General features: G+C 60.3%; 1 protein-coding gene across 5 annotated transcripts; it reads right to left on the bottom strand.

Moving 5' to 3' along the window:
• Window positions 1–1,683: 1,683 nt before the first annotated feature.
• On the bottom strand, window positions 1,684–13,802 carry ARFGAP1 (ARF GTPase activating protein 1). 5 transcript variants are annotated; one of them, XM_072944568.1, is made up of 13 exons: window positions 13,670–13,802; window positions 10,952–11,015; window positions 10,676–10,785; window positions 10,292–10,463; window positions 9,834–9,934; window positions 8,997–9,077; window positions 8,421–8,517; window positions 7,289–7,345; window positions 6,069–6,101; window positions 4,360–4,416; window positions 3,761–3,820; window positions 3,130–3,206; window positions 1,684–2,274 (listed from the first exon to the last, which is right to left on the bottom strand). In XM_072944568.1, exons 2-13 carry the CDS (start codon window positions 11,009–11,011, stop codon window positions 1,917–1,919), a joined length of 1,263 nt encoding a protein of 420 aa, XP_072800669.1. In that variant the 5' UTR covers window positions 11,012–11,015; window positions 13,670–13,802; the 3' UTR covers window positions 1,684–1,916. The 5 variants fall into 5 exon arrangements, with proteins under 5 accessions (XP_072800669.1, XP_072800671.1, XP_072800670.1 ...); XM_072944570.1 differs by having other exon boundaries at window positions 3,130–3,200; XM_072944569.1 differs by lacking the exon at window positions 13,670–13,802 and adding an exon at window positions 13,495–13,568.
• Window positions 13,803–21,635: the final 7,833 nt, after the last annotated feature.

Raw genomic sequence — 21,635 nt, 5'->3', positions numbered from 1 at the left:
AGGCCCAGTCTGGGTGGGCAGCACACACAGCTTGGGGGCCGAGGGCAGCTCCACGGCTGATGGGTGAGCTGCCTGGAGAGATGGAGGCCAGCCTGGCCTGTACAAGCCAGGTGGGGTGGGGGTGGTGACTGGGATCAGCCAAGAACAGGTTCCAGCACTGTCCCACCCAGAACCACACCCAGCCCAGACCGGCCTCCGCACCCAGACCCAACCACCTTCACCTGTTCAGTCTGGGCCCACCTGCCCCAAAGTGCTGCCCCGGACAGAACAACACGGAAGACCGACCCGGAGACACAGCCTCAGGTCCAGAACCTCCAGCGGTCTCTAACCCGCACACCTGGCCTGGTCCCTGCCTGCACCTTTGTTGGGAGTTCAGCCAGACCACTCTGTGTTCCTGGGTGTTTTTATGGTGACGTCAGCGCCTCTGTGCGGGGTGGGGGGGGACTGGACAGTCAAACCACCACATCCCAGCACTCCTGAAGTGGGCCTGGGGAGCAGAGATTCCCACTCTGCCCCAGTCCCTGCACTTGGTGGTGAAGAGGGCCCCAGGGCAGAGGGCAGCTTACTCCCAGCTTAACGTGGACTCTGGGGCAGGGCCTCCTGGACCAGAACCAACAGAACAAATGCCCCTGAAGCCTGCAGCGGGATGGGCCACACCCCCCCACCAGGACAGGCGCTGACCCGAGGGACGCCACAGTGGCACCACGTCAGCCCGATGGGGATGCTCACCTTGCGCCTGGCTCCCCTGAGCTCCCCAGCTCTGGGCCCGACTGGCCAAATGCGGCCCTGGCTTTTGGCCTGACCTCTGACCTCAGATCCAGGTCAACTACTGGCTCAGTGACTGAGATCCTCAGAGTCAGCCAGAGGCACGCGTGGACATCCTGAAGGGAGCGCTATGGACGGCAGGGCTGTCCCACCCTGGCCCCTCTGTCAGCCCCCACCTCAGGGACATACTGCAGGCCTGACACACAAGCCCTCACGCGGGAGAGGGGCCCATTGGGCAGGGCCGTGGCCACCAGAGTGGGGCAGGGATGGGGACGTCCTGCACAAATCCCAAAGGACTCAGGTCTGCGCAGCACCAGGTCAAAGCCCGGCTCACAGACGGGAGGGTCAGCAGAGGCAGGTGTGGGACAGGGCACCGACCACGGCCTCATGCCTCACGAGGTCATCAGAGCTGATGGGTGGACCAGGCACCTGTCAGTGCCAGGCCCCAAGAACAGGGGGGCCGACACACAGGGGCCAAAGTCAGCTGGGCCCTAGGCTGACAGAGATCCAAACTGTGGAGGAGACAGTGGGGGGGCAGGGGTCCAGCATCTCAGGCGCAGCCAACGCCAGCAGGGCTGGGGCTGCGAGGAAGGCTGAGGCCCAAGAGCACCACCAGACTGGCTGGTGCTTCGAAGTACCGATGCGCCCCGCCCCAGAGCACCCTGGATGCCCACGGGCCTCCCTGTGGGCGCCAAGTCCCGGCACTGAGGCCTGGCAAGTGGACACTCGTGGAGGGCTGACGGCAGGTGGGCGGCAGTGCAGACCCTGGCCCGCGAGGCACAGGCCGCACCAAGACAGGACTTAGGAGTGGAGTGCAGGAGAGGGGTGATGGCAGCTCCAGAGCGTCCTCAGGAGGAAAAAAGCCAGCACCAACAGAAAGCCAGGATGCGTCGGGGGAGACAAGCCTCAGCCACTGACGCGTGGCCACACGTGCCACCAGGAAGGATGTTTATTACTGAGCGCGTGGGGGGACGGCAGGGTGCAGCCGGCTCCCCGCAGCAGCATGGACCCCTGCCCTCAACAGTGCCCAGCCCAGGTGCCCAGGGCTGCCGAGAATCCAGGAGAGTGGGCACAGGGACACACGACCGGCAGGCACGGCCCAGGGGCCCGCCCGAGGCTGCCTTCCACAGCACTGGCTGCAGGGCTGGGGCCTACCAGTCCTGGTTGTCCCAGACCTCGTCCGCCGTGGGTGGCGCAGCCTTCCTGGTGGCCTTGGCCGCGCCCTCCCTGGTGGCCTTGGCTGCGCCCTCCCCGCCGCCCCACCAGGCCTCCCAGCCATCGCCACTGTCGCTGTTCTTGTTGTTGGACGCGGAGCCCGAGCCCCACACGTCCCAACTGTCCGAGCTCCTCTTGTCGGCTGAGGCGTCCGCGCATGTCCAGCTGTCGCTGCTCGGGGACCGGTGTGCCTTGGCGGGGTCAGCGGTCCCAAAGGCCTCCCAGAAGCTCTGATCAATGGTGTTCTGGGAGTTGTCCCCACCGCTGTTCTGGTAGCTCTGGCCCTCCGGGAGTCTGTGACAGAGAAGGGGCCTCTGAGTGGCTCTCACAAAAGCAGAAAAGCTGCTGCAGGGGCCCTGAGCCGCCTGGCTTTCTCCCCGCTTCTCCCCAGAGACGGCTCAAGGCCGAGTCTGAGATCCCACCCAGGATGCTCGGCCAGCACCAGGCGGGGTCGTGGAGCTGTTGTTCTCGCTCCAAAGCAGAGGAGACCCAGCTACAGAGCTGAAATCCGGGAAACACGCAGATCTTGGTTTTCTGCGATGATTAAGGGCAAAAGAAAACCCAGAGACCTGGCCTCGGCATCGTGAAGGGTCAGCTCCGGATGGAAAACCCCTCACCAGAACTGCAGCTGCACGGTCCCACAGCGGGCGACCAAGCAAGCACTGCGGCACCCTGCCTGCTGGCAAGGGGGACGCTCCTCGGCCCCAGGGCAGGCCGTCGGCACCGCCAAGGCAGTTGCGGCCACGGCTCTGGCTCAGCCCCTGGCCATCTCCCCCATCAGATCCCAGGCTCCCCCTGGGGTCAGAGAACCAGAAAGCCAGGCAGACTGGGATTCCAGCAGGAAGGCCCGGGCACAGCCTCGAGCGGGCCAGTGAGCGCTCCAGACCCCAGGAGGTGGGATCAGAGCCCAGCCGCCCCTCGTCTCCACACCCAGTTCCCCGCCTGAGACCCTCCCTCCCTCTCCAGCCCTGGGCAGCGGCAGCTCCTGCCAGGTCCAAGGAAGAGCTTCAGAGTAAGAGGTCAAGGGCTTGGGGGGCCTCTGCCCTGTGACCTCTGAATCCCTGGGGGTGACACATCTGCCTCCCAGAGACCCCCAAGGAAGAATACCAGAAAAGGGGGGCTTACATCAGGACGAGAGGCCCGGCATACCTGTCCGAGGCGTCCTCCACTTTCCCAGAAAAAAAGGTGGTGACGTCCCGCCATCCCCTAGTGCCAACCCCCTGGACCTGTAAGGAGACATGGGGCAGCTCAGCCACGGCTCTGGCGCCGAGAGCACAGTGTCTAAAGACCTGGAATTCGCGCCCATTCACCCGGGACGGAGTCTCCCGGGGCAGGCGGGACACCCGTCGTGCGCACAGCGAGAGGCTGTGGCCCCAGCAGGTGGCTGCGAGGCTCCCTGGGCGGACGGCCGCCCCACGCAGAGCCTCGTGCTGGGAAGCAGACAGACGCGCTGCCCACTGTGGCTCTAAGGCAGAGAAGGTGGGCAGGCCGCCCCGGCACACTCACCGGGGAGAGGTCGGCAGCAGCAAGACAAGGACAGAAAGAAAGGAAGCAACAGGTTAGTGGCTGTAACAGGTGCCCGTCCAGCTGTTTCCAGATTCCTCGAGCCACCGGCACCGGAGCATCTACCTGACCTTCCTCGTGTCCCAGAGGCCACGCAGGCCGCAGACACCATCCGGGGCAAGAAGCGCCCGGGCCCTTCCTGCTCGCGGTTCCCGGCACCCTGGAATATGGAGACTGGCTTCCAGCTATGCCCAAGTGTCAGGCGGGGCTGCCCTACCTTGGATGCCAACTGAGAGAACCCACTGGACACATCATCAAAAATCTTTCCCTCCTTCACCTGGTGGATTGAAACAGTGCCGTCAGCTGAGGGGCAGAGGCCCGCTGCCCGCCCCTGACAGAGGACACGCCCGCTGGCGCCTGCTCACGGAACTTGCCTCCACGCCACGCTGCTCCTCCCCAGAAGTGAGAGGAAGTGGGGTTGCCAGGCCATAGCCCAGGCTGGTCTAACTCGAACTTTCCCCGGGTGGTCTCGACGCCACCCACAACCTTCTGAGGACAGGCTGGCCCTGTCCCCTAAGTCCCAGCCCCCCAAAGCCTCTCTCAGCCCATCCGGGTCTCCTCTGAGCACTTTGGCCAGGACGAGAAGCCAGGGGGCACACCCAGCCACACGGGACAGGGCTCTCCCCGACCCAGCAGCAGAGGGCAAGGCCAGGCGCTGCTAATGCTGGGGATGAACCCACAAGTACAGGGCGCCGGGAACACGGGGCACCCTCAGGAGTCCACACCCCGGAGCAAAGCCCCCGCACCAGCCACCCCCAAAAAGCCCACGGGAGCTGCAAGGAGCACGTGGTGGAGCACCGTGGGTCGTGGCATTACCTTCTCCTGGGCGGGTTTGAGGACACTGTCGTTCAGACTATGCCCCAACTCCGACGCCTGTCAGAAGAAAAGACTTCATGAGATCAAGTGAGCTTGGCGGCAGGTCCATCCCAGGACACAGCAGCACGGTCACTGCGAGCTCTGCGCACAGATAGGAAGCAGCGGCCAGCGAGCAGCCCGGCAGCACACGACGCACCAGGCTCTCACGGCGGGTGGCGCCTGGGCAGATGCGTGCAGGCCAGAGGCTGCCGCCCTTGGCCCACCTGCTCTGGGAAGGGGCCGGGACGGCGGCGAGCCCCTGGGAGCCTACACCATCCAGCAGCCACCTCCAGGGTCTCCCCATTGGAGCCCACGTGACCCATCCCGTGAGAACAGCCCGTGTGCCGACAACGACCCCCAACCGGGACACAGACGGGCAGGTCCCGAGCCCACCTGCCCTCCAGGGCCCTGCCGGAGCCTGGAGAAAAGGGGGTGGGGGGAATGAGCCCGGCCGGCAGCTCAGGTCGGGGTGGGCAGGACCGGGGGAGGCAACACAGTGTGGGGCCCTGGCCACTTGGACAGGACTCCTTTGGATAATTTCGCTGAAAATAATTAAACCACAAAGTGAAAATCTCGCCAAGAAGCTCCAAGCACCCGGGCCCCTCAGCCCCGGCAGCAGCAGCAGCCCCAAGTCCTGGGTCGGTCTCATGTCTCCTGCCCACGACACGGGTGCCCGAGCGCCGCGGACAGATCAGGCGGAAATCGGCAGCAGATCAGAGCGCAAGCACACGGAAGCACCGACACGGGCCACAGCGCGGACGTTGGGGAGCAGAGCTCGTGCCACGTGGATGGGGGCATGCAGCGGTAGGGACGGCCTTACCAGCTCGGGCTGCTGCTTGGAACCCCAGAACTTTACCCAGGCAGCACGCGGAGACGACGGAGAGAGAGAGAGAGCAAGGCGGTGGCAGCAGCGTTGGCAACAAGAGGACGCACCCTGGCAGGGCCCCATGGCGCCCCCAGTCCTGGCTCTGCAAGTCCAGGGCCACGCAAGTGGGTGGTTCAGGAGCCCGAGGTAGGGGCTCAGAGAAGGTTCCCAGGCGGGGGCTGGGACCCCTCCTCAGGGTGCGAGGGGCCCATGTGGCCCTGGGCTCCTGGGACAGCCTCTGTGGCTGCCCCTCCTGAGTCCTGACCCCCAGTGCCGGAGGACGGGCCGGCCTGAGCCTGGCACCACATGTGGACCATGGGGGCTGCACACCAAGATTTGGAAAGATGAACACCAGGACCCAAGACACCATCCACAAGAAGAGAGGGTGCTAACTGGGGACAAGGACCTGTCTCTGCGGGACTCAGCCCCAGTGTCCTACAGGAGGCCCCGGGTCACCCCGCCTGGGGCTGCCCAGACACAGCAGAGCCTCAGCCACACTGAGCCTTCTCTCCCCATCCCGGGGCCACCGCCTGCTCCCTCCCTATGAGGCAAACGGTACAGCGGCCCACAGCTGCCAGGTACAGGTGACGACTTTGGCCCCACAGACCCTAAGCAGGTACAGCCTTACTCCACCTGCTAAACCCACAGGCACCTGAAGAGACCCCTGTGACATGGGAGCTTGGGAGACAAGTCCACATGTGTGGGCCTGCCCGAGCTGCCTGCAGGAGTGTCCCGGCCCCGAGCACACAGGGAGGGCAGGCCGGCCGGGAGCCTCACACACCAACATGGAGGCCTCCCTCGTTACCTTCTGACTTGCGTGGGATCCGAATTTCGTAGCCTGAAAGAAAACAGAGAGACGCCTGGTGTCTGGTCTACTGTCCTGATGCTGACCACTGGGGCTGCCGCTCCCTGGGGTACAGACAGGTGATCAGTCCCAGGCCTGTCTCCCGATGGCCACGAGGCCCTGTGCTCACCCCACAGCAGCGCTATGGGGCCCTCAGAGATGCACACGATTTCAGCTCCCCCCGGGAGGCCATCAGGGCAGGGGGGCCCGTGCAGCACCCGGTGTGAGGGAGCAGGGCTAACGCTGACCTCCCCAGTCCAGGATGCAGGGGCCCACAGGCCTCCCACAAGCCCAGTCCACTCAGGCCTCTCACCTTGGCCCGGCACCCGGGCCACTCTCAAAACAAGCAGGCCTGGACCCCCCGCCGCAGCGCCCTTGGGAGACAAGACCTCAGAGAAAACAGGCAGAGGTGACTCAGGAGCATGGGTGGCGCTGCCCGACGCCGGGCACAGTGGCCCCTGGGGCACACCCGAGATGTGCCCCAGACTCTACTCCAACCCCAGGGTTCCCACTGGCTGGCTGGGCAGCTGTGCTCTGGCCTTCAGAAACTCCTGTCCTGGGCTCCCTTGGGCCCGTGTGCCCTGGGTCAGCCTGCCAGGCAGCCTTCTAGCCCTGCTCCGCGCTCCCCTCCTCGCACCTCTCCTGTCACCACCACGCCATGCTGGCTGCAGTCTCCCCTCCAGGATGACATCCTCGTACAGGTTTCTGGCCTGATCTTCCCGCCCAGCTCTCGCCCAGGTCACTGCCCAGTGTCCACTCATCTGTCCTGACAAAATCCCCAGTCATCCCTCGCCTTAGGCCAAGGAGCAGGCAAGGCTGGGAGTGGAAACTCGGACTGCCTACACTGCACTGGAGACCCGGGAGCTGACACTCGGGGGGTTGCAGGGCCAATACTGCTTCACCGGGGCGAGTGGAGGCCACCCTGTCACCTCTTTCTCCTGGAACCAACCAGGCCCTGCCAGCGACTCCTCTGCAGCCAGCACAAGACCCACTATTACAGCAAAGAAGCTCCGTGGGGCCTTGAGGACCCGCCCAGTCTCAGGGCACCAGCCAAGGGCAGGGCAGGGGCCACTCACCAGGCTTCCTGGGGCAGACGGATGTGCGGCCCGAGCCCCTTCAGGACCCTCCGTCCTCCCCAGCCCTCCAGCCCGCGTGGCTGTGCTGTGGGACAGGCTACTTACACCCTCCTTAGCTGCCGAGGCGAACCTGCTGGCTCCGGTGGTGAAACTGCTCCAGCCCTGAGAGGAAGCAACATGGAAGGTGCTCTTCTGACCCACACCACCTGCCTCGCACACAGCTGGACGCTGTGGGACCGTCCCCACCCCACACGTGGCTGGACCAGGAGGGCTGGAGGGCGGGGCCCCAGGGTGGAGCCCCCACCACTGAGGTGAGCCGGCTCCTCCCACTGCCTGGCCCACCGGCCCCTCTGATGGGAGACACAAATACACTGCGGTCCTGGGAGGGTGTTTCCAGAAGACAATCTCCTCACAGCAGGCTTCAGGCCAACAACCCACAAAGAGCGCCCGGGAGAGCAACGCTGGGGGCGCCAGCGCTCCCCCAGGAGCCCCCAGATCCAGCTACAGGCGCTTCAGGGGCAAATGGGGCCTAAATATTTTCTGAGTGAGATGCCCGTTCATTTGGGGGACAGACACATGTGGTTCAAGGAGCGTACGCAGTGGTGATGGCGACCTCCCATGGCCCAAGTCTGGACCCCATCCTTGGGCTCCGTCCAGAGGCTCTGTGCTCACACAGCCTGGGACCAGCCCAGCCTCCAGTCCCCTACAGGCCCCCCAGCCCTCAACCCCATCCTCTCAGCACACAGAGCACGTCCGTCTTTCTGTGCACAGCGTCCAGAGACGCTTGGGAGGGCTGCAGTTACCAGAGTTGTAGACCAGGTCGTGACAAATAGAACGTGTTTTAAAAAGGAAGTTTCTCTGGAAAATTATGGTGTGACCTAGAGTGGCCGAGGGTGGGGGGAAGGCCCACGTGTGACCAGGAGCCACCTCCAGACGGTGGCCCAGCCTGTGCGGCTGAGCTTGTCACCTCTGCCACCGACAGAGCCACAGAGTGACACCCAGAACCAAAGTGGCCCAGGGAGGCTCTCCACACGGGGCATTAGTTCTCTGGAGGAAACGCACCTCATTAAATCCAAACTACGTGTCTTGCAGCTGGAGTAACGGAACTGAGCAAGCCGCGCTCCAGGAAGCGTCAGCGGAGGAAAGGGGGAGGGGCCCGAAGGGGACGGGAGCCGCGCCCGCTGCGGGAGGCCCCCCGGGCGCACACGGGTGGCACGGGGCAGCACAGCGTCCTCACCGAGTACAGGGACGACATGGCGCTGTTGAGGAAGTCGTCCTCTCTCTTCTGAGGTGGCGCGGTGTTCCCAAAGCCCACATAGCGGGTCTCCTGGGCCCTGGAGGGGGCACAAGCAGCAGCCGTGATGCTCCTGAGAGCCGTGGGGTGGGGGCGCCCGGACCCGACGGAGCCCCTGGAGGGCGTGCAGGTGTGCCCACGGCCCTCCGCGTGGGGGTCAGGCTTTCCTGCGCTCGGGGACGGGGCCCCCCTGCTGCACTTGGCCTGAGAATCTCAGCGAGACCCGGAGCTGACGGCCAGCGACCGCAGGGAGCGTCACAGTGGCTCAACCCGACAGCTCTGGGGACCTACTTTCATTTGTTCCTCTTAAGTGTTCCTAGAAGTGATCGTCTCTAAGGGGTTTCTCTCCACTCAAGCCCCTACTCGAACCCAGGCTGGCCAGTGAGGCCTGCCGACTCCGCACCTGTGAAGCAGCAGCAGTGCCCACCCTCACCAGGGCAGCGCTGCCCCGAGGGACCAAACCCTCCACAGCTGGGTCCATGCAGGCCCCCAGCCCCCCAGCGCCCCCCGAGGCCTGACCCTCGACAGGAGCCGTCGCTCAGCCAGTCTTCGGAAGCCTTGTCGGAGGCAGCGGTGGAGCTCTGCGGCTGGCCAGGGGCTCTGAAACGGAGTCAGAAGTCGGTGAGACCAACAGGGCAGGCACACGTGGCAGGAGCTATGGTCGTGGAGGTGCTGCCACGCCCACCTGATGACACCCAGCTCCTCTGAAGCACTAGCACCTGGGCTGAGCCGGCCTCCACCTCTGAGCAGAGGAGGCAAGGAGCAAGAGGAGGTTGAGGCAGCCTGGCGGGCAGGCTCCCCAGCGGCTCCACGCCTGCCTGCGTCCACAGGGAGGCCAGAGGGACCGAGGCCAAAGGAAGCACATTGGCAGTGGTCTGGAGACATCCCGACGGGACTCCTGCCACAGGAGGAGGACTGCAGGGCAACCCTGGTGTAAACAGGGAGCCTCTCCTGATGCCAACCCCCCAGAACACGAGTCTCCTATGTGCCAGAGGACCCGAGACACCTCCATGGGGTCAGCCCGCCCTGCGTTCCTGTGCCCTGGGGAGGTGGGCAAGCCTCAGACCAGACCACCAGCCAGGCAGATTCCTCCAGAGCTGCTGAGTGTCGTGGGCACAAACCTGGAGACTCTACGCTGAGGAACCGGGGACGGTATGCTCTACCTTGAACATGCCCTTAATGGTTGAGTTTTTACTGGAAGTTTAAATATGGAACTTAAAAAGTTGGTTTTCCCTCTGCCTTTAGAACAGCTGACAATCGAATCGTTGCCACAATAGCACGGGGACCCTGAGCCACAGTCAGGGTCAGGGCCAGGCTGACAGCAGCACCCTCCAGCCAGCAGGCCAGAGAAGTTACCGGTGGGCAGTGGACAGCAGTGCCCTGGGCTGAGGTGGGGTCCAGTTCTGGGCAGGCGATGACTCCAGAGACCATTCTCTACCTTCGGCCAGGGTGGCCACCTGCCAAGGGGACGCGGGAACCGTCGGGGCAGCCGTGGGCGCACCTGCTCTAGCGCCCCCGTGCCCCTCACGCAGCCACTTTGGCTCAGCCACGGGCTAGGGGCCCACCCAGTCTAAACGCTGAGACCAGGCCTCACGACAGACAGAGCACGAGTGAGTTCTTGGTCAGTGTGGCTCCAACCGCAAATGCCTGGGGCCCCACTCTCTGCCCCCTAAATGATGGGCGTCCCCTGGCTGCGACGAGATGGGGCCGCAGGTCCTGTCTGCCTGGGGCTGCACACAGCCCCCGTGGCGTGTCAGGAGCCTCTACTCCCAGAACCGCGGCAGCAGCCGACGGGCCTGCAGGCCTGTCCTCACCTTGTCCCTGAAAAGGGCGGCGGCCTTGCTGCTGTACTTCTCCTGCAGGGACCACTGGGGGTCATAGTCCTCCTGAGACTCCAGGAACTCTCGGAATTTAGCGTTCCCACCGGCTTTCATCTTCTCCAGCTCCACGTCCTTCCACTTGTCCATAGTGACGGAACGGACGAAGCTGCACACCAGAGGGTCAGCCTCATCACCAGCACGGGGCATCCTCGAGCCCCCAACAGTCTTGAATTGTGCACTGTGGTCCCGTGGAGCTGGCCGGTGAGGGGCCCGCCCCGGCCCGTCTCCCCACCCAGGCCCGTTCCCTGGCCCATCACCCCGTCCCGGCCTGTCTCCCCGACCTGGCTCACGGCGCAGCAGGAGTAGGCGGGCACTGACCTGAGGTGCACCCCGAGCCCGCGGTGCTTCCCCGAGCACTCCAGGCAGATCCAGATGCCGTAGGTCACACTCACCCACTGAGGGTTGAATGCCCCGCACTCAAAACACACCTGCAGGGAGGGCCACAGGCAGCTCACCCAGTGGCTCAGGGCAGGGCCCGATGGGTGGCCCCAAGAGGCACAGAGGGAGGCTGGCTGAGAGACCAACCATGCGTGACAGGCTGCAAGCAACTTCTGAGAGGTTCGTGAGGCCCACCCGAGAAAAGCAGACGCTTACGTTGTTCTCATCTTGCACCCGGACTTCTTTAAGGACTTTCCTGGTTCTCGGGCTGGCCATGGCGCTGCAAAGGAGAGAACAAACTCCTAAAACTCACAGGTAGGTCACTTTACGAGAAAATCAACTGTCAGTGCAAAAAAGCTGCTTAGAAGCTACAGGGTAACAGGGCTACGGGCCGCAGGAGTCCGTTCTCCACACTCTAAGTCAAGAGCAGTGTGGATGCTCCCAGGCCAACAGTGCCACGGTTATTAGGAGCGAGAGTAATTACTGGCATCTGCTCTGCCTGAGCCTCACGGACGTCAAGATTGCACAATTTACAGAAGGCCTGTCTCCTAGGAACATTCACAGCAAGCAGTGGTCCTTACAAGACGTGCTCAGATTGTCCATGAAACCTGACTTCCCATTTTCAGGGCAATATGGCAGACGTGGGCTGGCGGCATCCGAACACAGGCAGCCGCGTTCTCTGCGGCCACATCTTCCCTCCACCTCCCAGGCCTGATGCAGCGAGGCTCTTGGCCTGGGGTGGAAGCAGTGGCATGTGGAGAGGCTGGCAGATGGAAGGTCCATAGGTAGGTCCTCCCTGGGGCCATCTGAGGGAAGGAGGTGACAGACAGCATGCCCACAGCAGGGCAAGGACAGTGGCCTATGGACCAGGAGACCTGCCACCATGCCTCAAAGGGAACCTGTCGGGTCCTGGGGCTGAAGAGGAAAGCTGTTCATTTCTTTATAGATCATCTAGCTTTTACAAAGTTCAAGCTCAACTGGTGGCCCGTTTAATCCATGACCAGGAAAGTTGACAGAGTAAGACTCAAGCAGAGGGAGGGGAGGGGGCCAAGCATGGCGCTGGACACAGTCCATCCCACCTCTCCTGCACACACCACTGACCCTGGGCCTCAGCTTGTCCTGCGCTCATGAGTGGAACCTGCAAGCTGTCTGACCGCCCACAGCAGCACGCGTCTTCCCAAGAACACACGAGCCTCGTTAAGTGGCAGAGCCACCCGCATGCACCGCTGCTGGACATTCCCACCCTCGGATGCTGCTCTCTACCCACTGCGCCTGTGAGGCGGCGGCTCCGGCCAGCTTCCCTGTGACGGTACAGTGAGCTCTGTGCAGGTGCAGCATCACAGACCCAGAAGGTCTGTCTGGTATTCCATCTGTCACCTTCAGTTACTTTCCAAGGGGACCCTGCCTGTCCACACAGCCACACTTCCTGAATCTGGAACTCCAGAACTCCTGATGCTCAAGGGCCCACTTTTCAGCTTAAGTTGAAAATAAACACCTGTTTTCCGTTATCGATGGAAACAAAACCAAGAGTTCACCCAAGGTTCCCTTCTGCTCTGTACTTCTCTGCTGCCCGAGATGGTCTCCTGACCTCGAAGGCAAACATCTAAATGCAAAATCCTGCCCAGGACTTGGTGCCTGGACCAACCTATACAGCTCCACTCACCCCTGGCTCGAAGGCAGAGACGGGTGGACACTGGGGCCTGTGCTCTTCCCAGGGAACTGTGTCTGCCCAAAGGCTCCTATTCTGGCCAACTGGACACAAGCAAACAAAAGCCCGAACAGGGGTGAGCCTGCCCTGAATTTCTAATAGTGCAAAATAAGGCAGAGTGAGTGTCTGCAGAACTACTATGGGAAATATGTGAAAAATAAATGACTTGGTTCAGATCTCAAAGGACTCCCCTAGGTGACTGGTTTTGGATATGAGAATCCTTTAGTTCTGGGAAATGCTAAACTTAAGACATAAGAACAAACACTTAACTTTCAAAACCATAGTTCATCTTGAAAAATAACCCAAGAACTTCTGTTTTAATGCTTGAAACCCAGATGGTAAAACAGAGCTTTCTGAAAGCAGGCGTGATTTCAATAAACATTGAACCAAATGAGGACTTTTTCTCAGTTCACGAAGGAAGCCACTTGTCAGACTGCAGAACACTGCTTGTTAAGCTGGGACTTCCTCAACGTCTGAGATTAAAAGCGATGACTTCAGGACACTGCTCAGTCCCCAGGGCTGTCACACAGGCCACAGGGCAGAAATCACACCCGTCTTTCTCAGAAACCACCTGAAGCACTCAAAGCACCTGTGTTTACGAACAACCCTTTCTCATTCTAAAGCACGGGTACTTCTGAACTTCAGCAAGGCAGGTCATGGAGGGCACACCAAAGCAAAGTGAAATGCTAATTCTCCCCTGGGCCAGTATCACAGCCCCGCTTTGCCGGATCACACACAGCACCGCGAGATGAGGCCTGCGCTGAGTGAGCACAGCCAACTCACATGGCTGGTGGGCAACGAAGCCGTTTAACAGGGCAGACAGGGAGCCTGGTTCTCCTACCTGAATGCACCTAAGCTGAAGGGGAATTTTAAAATCCCTTCCTGGTTTCCCCTCCCTCTGCCAAGACGACCACCCGCGGCAGAGGGTGAGGAGGAAAAAGACTTAAGGCCGCGGAGGCTGTCGATTCTGATTAGACTAGCCTCTAGGGCACCGGTGGGCACAACCCTTCAATGGAAGCCCCCTGAGAACTCAGACCGGATCTGACTGAACCTGTGTCCACACCAGGTCCTGGGTCCGAAGGAGGGGACAGGCGTCAGGACCGGCTCTTCCCCCTAGAGTAGGTGCGAGCGGGCGGGCGGGGGTCCGGGCGGGGGCGGCCGCCGGGCGGGGCGGTGGACTAGCCCCGGGGGGAGCCGAGGCCTCGGGGCCTCGGCGGCGCGCTTACCGGGCAGGTGGGCTCGCTCCTGCGCGCCGGGGTCCGGGCGGGGTCGGCAGCGCCCCGAACTGCACCGAGGACGCGGGCCGACCGCCCACCTCGACGCCACCCGCTTCCGGCTACGTAGCGCCTCGCAAGGCTTGACGGGAAGCCGGGGCGGGCCGGCGGGGGAGGGACTTCCGCCCGCCCGCAGGGCCGGAAGTGAGGCCCCGCCCCCGTTGCCATGGGGACGCGTCCTCCTTTGGGCTGCTGTGTCAGAGCTGGTTGTCAAGCGGGGACCGCGATGGTCTGGACACCGCCAGCCATGCTCACTGGGGTGTACCGTCAGGATCCGGACGGGAGACTGACGGCCTGATCAGATTAGGACGATTCATGGGGGGTCATTTACAAAGGCGCTGATTAGGAGGGTGTGGGCGGGTTTAGAGACGTCACAGGAATTCTGCGAGAGCCCAGGGCTGGAGGAGCACAGCTGTGACGTCAACACGCTCCAAAGAAAAGGGGGAGGCGAGGTTCCCGGACTCTGGAAGGAAAGAGTCCTCAGGACCGCCACCCAGAGGAGCTGTCATCTTTGGTTGAGGGCATGGCCAGCCCAAGGTGACCGAGCAGAGGAAGCCATAGGGGTAAATGCCGGTCTCTGTGGCCTCTCAGACTCTCATCTCCCGATTTTTCTCCCACTGGCCAAGCCCATCGGTGCAGTCCGAGGCGGAGAAGGGTAGGGAGTGGACACGGAGGGTGGCTGGACTGGTGGAGCGAGAGCATCACGTAATGCAGATGATGCAAGCAGGCTGCAAAGCAGGGCGAGCACCAGAATCCCTGATAGGCGGAATTCGGCGGTAGAAAGAGAACTGCCGAGAGCAGTGACCTCTGGGGATATAATCGCAAGTGATCTGGGTTTTGTTTTTACTTCGGGCTTTTCCATGTATTTCACATATTCTTCATTGATCTGTGTAACTTTTGGAGTGATCGAGTATAACCATGTTTCCCGAGGTATCATTTACATTCAGTAATTTTCATTCAACGAATTTTGACAAATGCCTACCCCAAGGTAACCTCCACCATGATCAAGTATAGAACACGTCCATCAGAGGCAACCACTGTTCTGATTTTTATCCCCATATCTCAGTTTGCTTGTTCTAGAACTGCATATAAATAGATTTATGCAATAAGTAATGTTTCAAAGGACTTCTTTCACTTTGCATAATATTTTCAAGGTTCATCCATCCACATTCATCAAGCGTGTACCAGCATTTCGTTCTTTCTTATTGCTGAATAGTGTTCCATTAAGTGAGTATAGCGCTTTGTTTCTACAGTCACATGCTAGACACTGGAGTTGTTTCTGAATCTCGGCCATTGTGCATAAAACTGCCCTGAAATTCACGTGCAAGCCTTTTTATGAGCATACTTTTTATTTCTCTTGCATAATTGCCTAGAAGTAATTGCTGGGTGATGGGGTTTGTGTTGAACTAAGAAATTGCCAAACAATCTTCATAATGATTGTACCATTTTATATCCACCAGCAGTGTGGGAGTTCCAATTGCTCCAAGTCTTTGTCAACACTTGGCATTGTCAGTCTTTTTGTTGCAGCCAGTCTAGCGGGAACAACATGGTATCTCATTGCAGTTTCATTGGCATTTCCCTTCATTGTTGGTTGAAAGCTGCCCTGGGTGCTCATCTTAGTTTCCCAGCACTGTGCCCAGCTCACCATGTGCACCCTCCTGCAGCCTGGGGAAACCCTCAGGAAGGAGTCAGCAGTTCTTGCAGCCAGAAGCCGCTGGCATTCCCAGAAATGAGGGCAGAAGTGATGTGGACAGGGCACCAACAGGGTCCACGCAGGGGCAACGTGAGACAGTGTCGTTTCAGCATAAGATCCTGTGCTTGGGACTATGTAGGCTCCACAAGTTCAGAGAGTGAGAGCCCTGTGCTGGGTTCCTTCCAGTAGGCTCCCTGGAGGAGGTGGGCTGTGAAGGATGAGATGTTGAAAGGGCAGGGCAGAGCGGTAGCCAACATTTGGCACTAGCTAGAGCAAGCAACAAGTTGAGGCTGAATTTTCAGTTTTCTGATCATAAAGCTAAAAGGTCAACCCCCACTCCACCCCTGGCTCTGGGACACATGGGGCTAGGTTCACCTCCAGAGTGAGGCCCAGGTCCCCAAAGACAAGAGCAGGGGGGTGGCCCTTCCAAGGACAGGGCAAGCTGCCACCTCACAGCCTCTGCAGCACCCCTGCCTCCCTCTGACATCTCATGGCTCGTACAGTGAGCAAACAGCAGAGGATAAAATGCTCACTGACAGCAGCAGAATCTGGGCAATGAAGTGGTGAATGGCAGAACATGTAGCTGCAAATTGAAAACGTTTTATTACCCCATCTAAAATATTTAGATAATTTGTTTTCTTTTAGAACCACCAGCAGTCCATTAATTTCCAGTTACAGTAATGTGATCATCTTTGTGGTTACCTCCCTGGGGCTTCTGCAGTTCTCCATATGAATAAAACCAAAGAGACTATGAGGACAGCAAAGTGAAAACCTGAGTCAATGACTCTGAGGGGCTGGGTGGCTCCTGGTGCCGGCCCAGGCCACACAAGCTCATCTGCAGGGTAGCCATAGGCCTGTTTCCTGGACTCAGTTTCCCTATCTGTGAAAGGAGGGCTCTGATCCTCCTTTTCAGGCCAGGGACCTCGCCTCCTGCCCCCTGGGAGAAGTCGGGCCCTGGGCCCAATTAGGAAGATCTTGTCTAAACTGCACAACAAAGCACGGTCTTTCTGATATGAAGCCATCGTTCAGATGAAGAAACAAAGGCCCAGAGCAGTTAAGTAATTTCCCCAAGGTCAGAAAGGCAGTGAGTATGGAGCTGAGGTTTGCACCCAGCTTCTGTACCATCCTCTTCAGAGTAGAAGGAGGGTGTGGGGAGCTGGGGGTGTGAAGGCCAGGGATGGGCAATGGTGTCTCTGATCTGACCCAGCCCCAGTCTCAGAGGTCAGGTTCATTCCCAACATGTGGAAGTAATGGACAAATTGGGTAAGTCTGTGAGCACCGGTCATCAGTGGTCCTGTCTGGGCCTCACAACCCGGTCAGCTGGGTCCCAGGGTTCAGCCAGCTGCCAGCAGGGGTGGCAGAGCCTAAAGAAGCAGCTGAGGCTACACAGGGCAGGTGAGGGCCATGTGTGTACACTTGTGTGGGTTCTGGTCTGGGCTCTGCCCTGCCCCAACCCCGGCACTCAGGCCCTCCCAACCCGGTGTTCTCTGCTCTCCTTTCCTTGTGGAAATCCTGCTCATTCCTCAGGGTCCACCTCCCTGCAGCCCAGCCTGCACTGCCCTGCCCTGTGGCCTGGGAATTGCTGAAGGTCCTGCCCACGGCCTTGACCTCTCCAGTCACTGAGTGTGCCCCGCAGGGTCTCACACAGAGCAGCTCAGGGTAGATTCCTGCGGCCCAGCTGCCCGGTCCTGCTTTGCCACCAAGACCCCAGCAGGCTCCAGCCAGGATGGGTGAGAACGGGCCGCATGTGGACAGACATCCCCTGCAGGGCCTCACGCAGCCGGACGGACACAGCCTAATGCCCCAGGACGTGGTGCGCAGCCCTTGGGTCCAGGGCAGGCCCCTCCAGAGGGGACCGTGGCTAGCAGCTCGGGACGACCTGCCGAGACCAGCCTCCTGATCAGCACTTTCCCTGGCCCTTGCTCGGCAGGCAGCTGGCTCCCTGGGCACCTTCTCCTCGCCTGTCTTTATCGCAGACACTCTTCCCAGCTGCGGGGTCATATTACGGGTTCCCTGCCTGGCGCCTGCTGTCACCGCTATCCTCATCATTGCCAGGATTTTGCTGCGCCGTCTCAGTCAGACCGGACATCTGTGTACAGCCAGCTCTCCGCGTTCACGTGAGCGTTTCCGTGGTGTAGACGCCTGGCAGCGGAGGTGCTGGGTAAACTCTGGTGGATTCTGTCAGGTCGTTTCCACAGCCTCTGGACCAGATGCCCTGATGTGGGCGCCGCATTTCTCACGACCCCTCGGGGCTCAGTGTTACCAGCGGCTCCTTGGTGCCACTGCTGCTGTGGTTTTCATTTCGTTAACAGTGGTGGAGCTGGGCATATGTGGACGTCCCCCCATGTCGTTCCCTCCATGTTTCTGTCCTCCATTGACTACCTTCCACCGCCAGTGCCTTCCTGAAGTGGCTCCATCCTGCACCCAAGAAAAGGGCGTAGGGTTGGCTCAGGCCTGCCCAGGCTCTGGCCTGTTGGGTGGGGGGATGTGGCCCCATGGGGAGAAGGGCCTGGGTGGCCCCGGCCCCATCTGACCCTGCTGCTGCCCCAGGTGATGCTCAGGAAGAACTGGGCCCCGGGATGAAGGAGATGGAAGAAATGTCAGAACATGGCCCCACCTTCTGTGGGCTGTGCATCGTGACAGAGCACAGCGGTTCAGGAATCCTGAGCCGTCGCCCCACCCTAAAACAACCCAGGAACTAGAAGCTGCCAACACTTGCCCACACAGCTAGGGCGTCCCAGCCAAGAATGTGTTGAGACAGGGCCAGCTTTTCACACCGCAGGCCTGAGGGCTCAGATCCTGGGCTATGACAGTAAGATCCACACAGCCCCTGCCTTAGCCCTCCCACACCCATCTTAGTCAGGAATCTTTCCGGATTCTAGTCATTAGAGACAGAAAACCCAACCCCAACTGGCTTAAAAAACAAAGGAAATTATGGTCTCTTGTGGTGAAAAGTCCAGAAGTCCAGGCTTTCAGGTGACGCTTGATCCAGCGGCTCAGCGATGTTGCGGAGAACCAGGTTTCTCATCATACCTTTGCTCTGCTGTTTCGTTTTCATGCTAACATCCCAACATGCAGCTCCAAAGCTGTATGCTCCCTGGTCTGCATGCAGCGGCAGGAAGTGGCTTTGCTTCAGCATCCCTGCCAAACGCCAGAGAGTCACCAGCCTGGGTCATGTGTCCACTTCTAGGCCAACAGGGGCAGGGGATGCACTGACCTGTGGCATCTCAGCCCTGGGCTCCAGCCCTGGAGCTCAAGGGGAGGCGAGTTCCCCAGGATGGGTCGCAATGGAGCCAGGATTTCAAGGGTCTGCAGTTCAGCAGGGCATGACTGCATCCACTCTGTCCACTCTGAAGGACCAGGAAACCAGAATCTCTGGTCCCGGGAAACGTGGAGGCACTGCCTCCGGGAAATCATAGGCCAGGTGTCCTGGGCTCCCTGAGGTTCAGATGCACAAGCTCTTCCACACAAGAAAGGCGCCCTGAGGCTGTTGCTGAGGGGGACTGGCCTTTCAGGATGGAGGTGTGGGTGCTGGCTCCTCCACAAAGGGGCTCCTCCTCTTTGCTTTTCTGCTGTGCACTGGAGGCGGCCCAGTGCATCTTCTTCCAAGGGAAGAACAGAACTGACAAGGCCTGCAGCTGGGCTGCCTCCTGGTCCGGAGCAAGGGCTCCGGCGGCCCCCTCTGTGCAGTTCCAGGGGTCAAGGCTTCTGTTCTTCCAGGAATGTTTGTGGATAGTTGGAAACTTCTCTCAGTCTCATCCGAAAACATTTGTGCACATGGCAGTTCCTGTCTCTCCTGGTGCACAGGGATGTCGAGAGGTCTGGACGGAGCGGAGGTTCCTCCAGCCGCTGTGAGCTGACCCTGCACAGACCAGGGATCGGGGTCTTTGCCTGTTTTTTTGCCACAGGGAGGGTGGGTGGAGGTGGCGGCAGGGGGCTGGGAGCCCCCCAAAACTCAGCCTGGCCTCTCCAAGTGTAGTGTCGAGTGGTGGCCTCCAGAGGACACGCTCCTAATGCCTGGAATCTGTGAACAGAAACTTGTTTAGGAAAAGGGTCTTCGCAGTTGTGACTGGGTTAAGGGCCTCGAGTGAGACTGTCCCGGATTACCTGGGTCAGCCCTAAAGGCCATCACCCGTGTCTTACAAGAGACAGCAGAGGACAGACAGAGAAAGGGGCCACGTGAAGATGGAGGCAGAGATGGGCGTGATGTGGCCACAAGCCCAGGGACGCCTGGAGTCCCCAGAGCTGGAAGTCGAGGATGGTCTGGAGCCTCTGGAAGGAGGTGACCCTGCCTGCAGACACCTTGATTTTGGTCTCTGGCCTCCAGAACCTCAGAGAAAACATTTCTGATGATTTAAGCCCTCCCCCTGCCCCCAGTTTGTAGTGAACTGTTATGGCTGCCACAGCAAATGAATGACTGGGTGCATTAAGGAAGCACACACAGAGCCCTGCCCTGCAGCCCTGCCTGGAGGCCTTCCCTGGGAAAGACCCCTCCAACCTAGGGGGAAACAGTCCCATACTCGGAGTGCCCGTTTTCACTGTCTGGAAACCAGGGACACTTTCCCCTGACTGTGCCGGTTCGGTCCGCAGACCCCAGAGCAGGGCTTCCTCCCGACTTGCTGTCGGTGCTCAGACGCGGGTGGTGCGAGCACTCCTGACCTCGCCTTGCTGACTTGGCATTGTTGCCTGGTGTCAGGCTGCCATCCGTCCCCCAGCCCCTTGGACGTTCTGTTGGGGGCCTGGAGAGAGCCCACCCCTGTTCTCTGGTCTTGACTCACAGCACTGCCGTTTCTGCTGTCCTGAATCCGGAGGCGGGTGTGGGTACCTCTGATCAGTGACTTCCTGTCTGGGAGTCTACGTCAAATGCGGATTTGGCACCATTCAGCTCTCAGGAACCATGAACACTCAGCAAGAAGGAATGTGAAACGAGGTGTTATGTAAAACCCTACAGCCCAGGGATGACCCAGCCATAGACTTGCTGTCCGTAAAGTGGGCAACTCTGCACTCCGGGGCAGGAGTAGGGGGGAACCCCTCGTCCCGTCCACAGCAGCTTGCCTGCCCCGGGTATATGGACACCATCGACCCCACGCAGAGCCCCACATGTGAGAGGTCAGTGTCCGAGCTGCTCTGATTGATCCCTGACCCCTCCACCAGGACGTGTACTTCTGGAACAGGTGACGCTCAGGAGGCCGCCAGGAGGTGCCAGAAGGGGAGGCTAGCGGGGCTCCCCCCTCCCCTGGCATCAGTTTTCAGGAGTGGATGGCCCACGATGACTCCTTTCGCTTGGCGTTTTCAGTGTTCGGCCGAGGCACAGCGCATATCCGAAGCTTGATTCCTTCTTGGAGCCAAGGGACAGTCCCTCAGCGGCTGGACCACATTTTAGGTGTATCCACCCAGTTGGGGACACTTGGGTTGTTTCCGCTTTGGGCTATCAGAAACGCTGGTGCTGAAACGCTTGTGCACACGGTTTTATGACGGAATTTCAGCTTCTTTCGGGAAAATATCCAGGAATAGAAGTGCTGGGTCCTACGGTAACCTCGCATTTAACCTCTGAGGGTCCGCCGGGCGGTTTTCCACCGCGGCCGCGCTGTCTTGCGCCCTCTCTAGCAGGGTGTCAGGGTTCTGGTGTCTCTGAGTCCTGGCCAAGGCTTGCTGTGTCTGTCTGTGGGTTCCAACCGTCCTAGTGGGTGTGAAGTGGTCTCTCGCGGTTTTGAACGGCACTCCTCTTTTCTGGCGCTTGTTGGAAACTACAACCATTCAGTCTGGCTTCGGTCTGCAGACAGCGCAGTGGCAGCCATCGCCCACGCGTCCCAGCACAGGTGGGCAAATGCGTGCAGGGGAGACGTTTACTCTGCTCCACTCCAGGACTGTCAGTTGGCGACGCGATCCCCGTCCCGCCCCCTTGATCTATGCCATTCGGAGCAGGTGCAGGGCTTTCTATAAAATCGAGGCCACCTGGACAAGAGTGAGGGTGGTCCCAAGGGAAGTTCGTCCTTCTCTGGATACGTCTTTGACCGTCATGACTGGCAGGAGTGTCGCTGGGCTGGCGTCTGGTGGGAAGAGCCCAGGGCTGCGGCCAGACCCCCTCCCCCACAGCAGTCACAGGCCCACACCTCACGATGCTGCCGTTAAAGAGATCCCCTTGCCATCTGCTCCTTCACTGAGTCATTTCTCATGAACACCCTCCTGGGGAGTCCTGCCACTTTCACTCAGCTCACTGTGAAG

The sequence above is a fragment of the Vicugna pacos genome, chromosome 19 (genome assembly GCF_048564905.1).
Source record: "Vicugna pacos chromosome 19, VicPac4, whole genome shotgun sequence".
NCBI classification, from domain to species: Eukaryota; Metazoa; Chordata; class Mammalia; order Artiodactyla; family Camelidae; genus Vicugna; species Vicugna pacos.
The sequence above is the reverse complement of the archived record's forward strand: the minus strand, read 5'-3'. Positions and strand labels throughout refer to the sequence as shown.

What these genes read in the sequence shown, in the direction of transcription:
- ARFGAP1 (XM_072944568.1), bottom strand. Translation starts at nt 11,011, where the DNA reads ATGGCCAGCCCGAGAACCAGGAAAGTCCTTAAAGAAGTCCGGGTGCAA. An exon ending in CTGCTGTCCACTGCCCACCG is followed by an intron (nt 9,078 to 9,833) that starts GTAACTTCTCTG and finishes ACTCCGTTTCAG; the next exon opens with AGCCCCTGGCCAGCCGCAGA. An exon ending in TCTCTCAGTTGGCATCCAAG is followed by an intron (nt 3,207 to 3,760) that starts GTAGGGCAGCCC and finishes GTCTCCTTACAG; the next exon opens with GTCCAGGGGGTTGGCACTAG.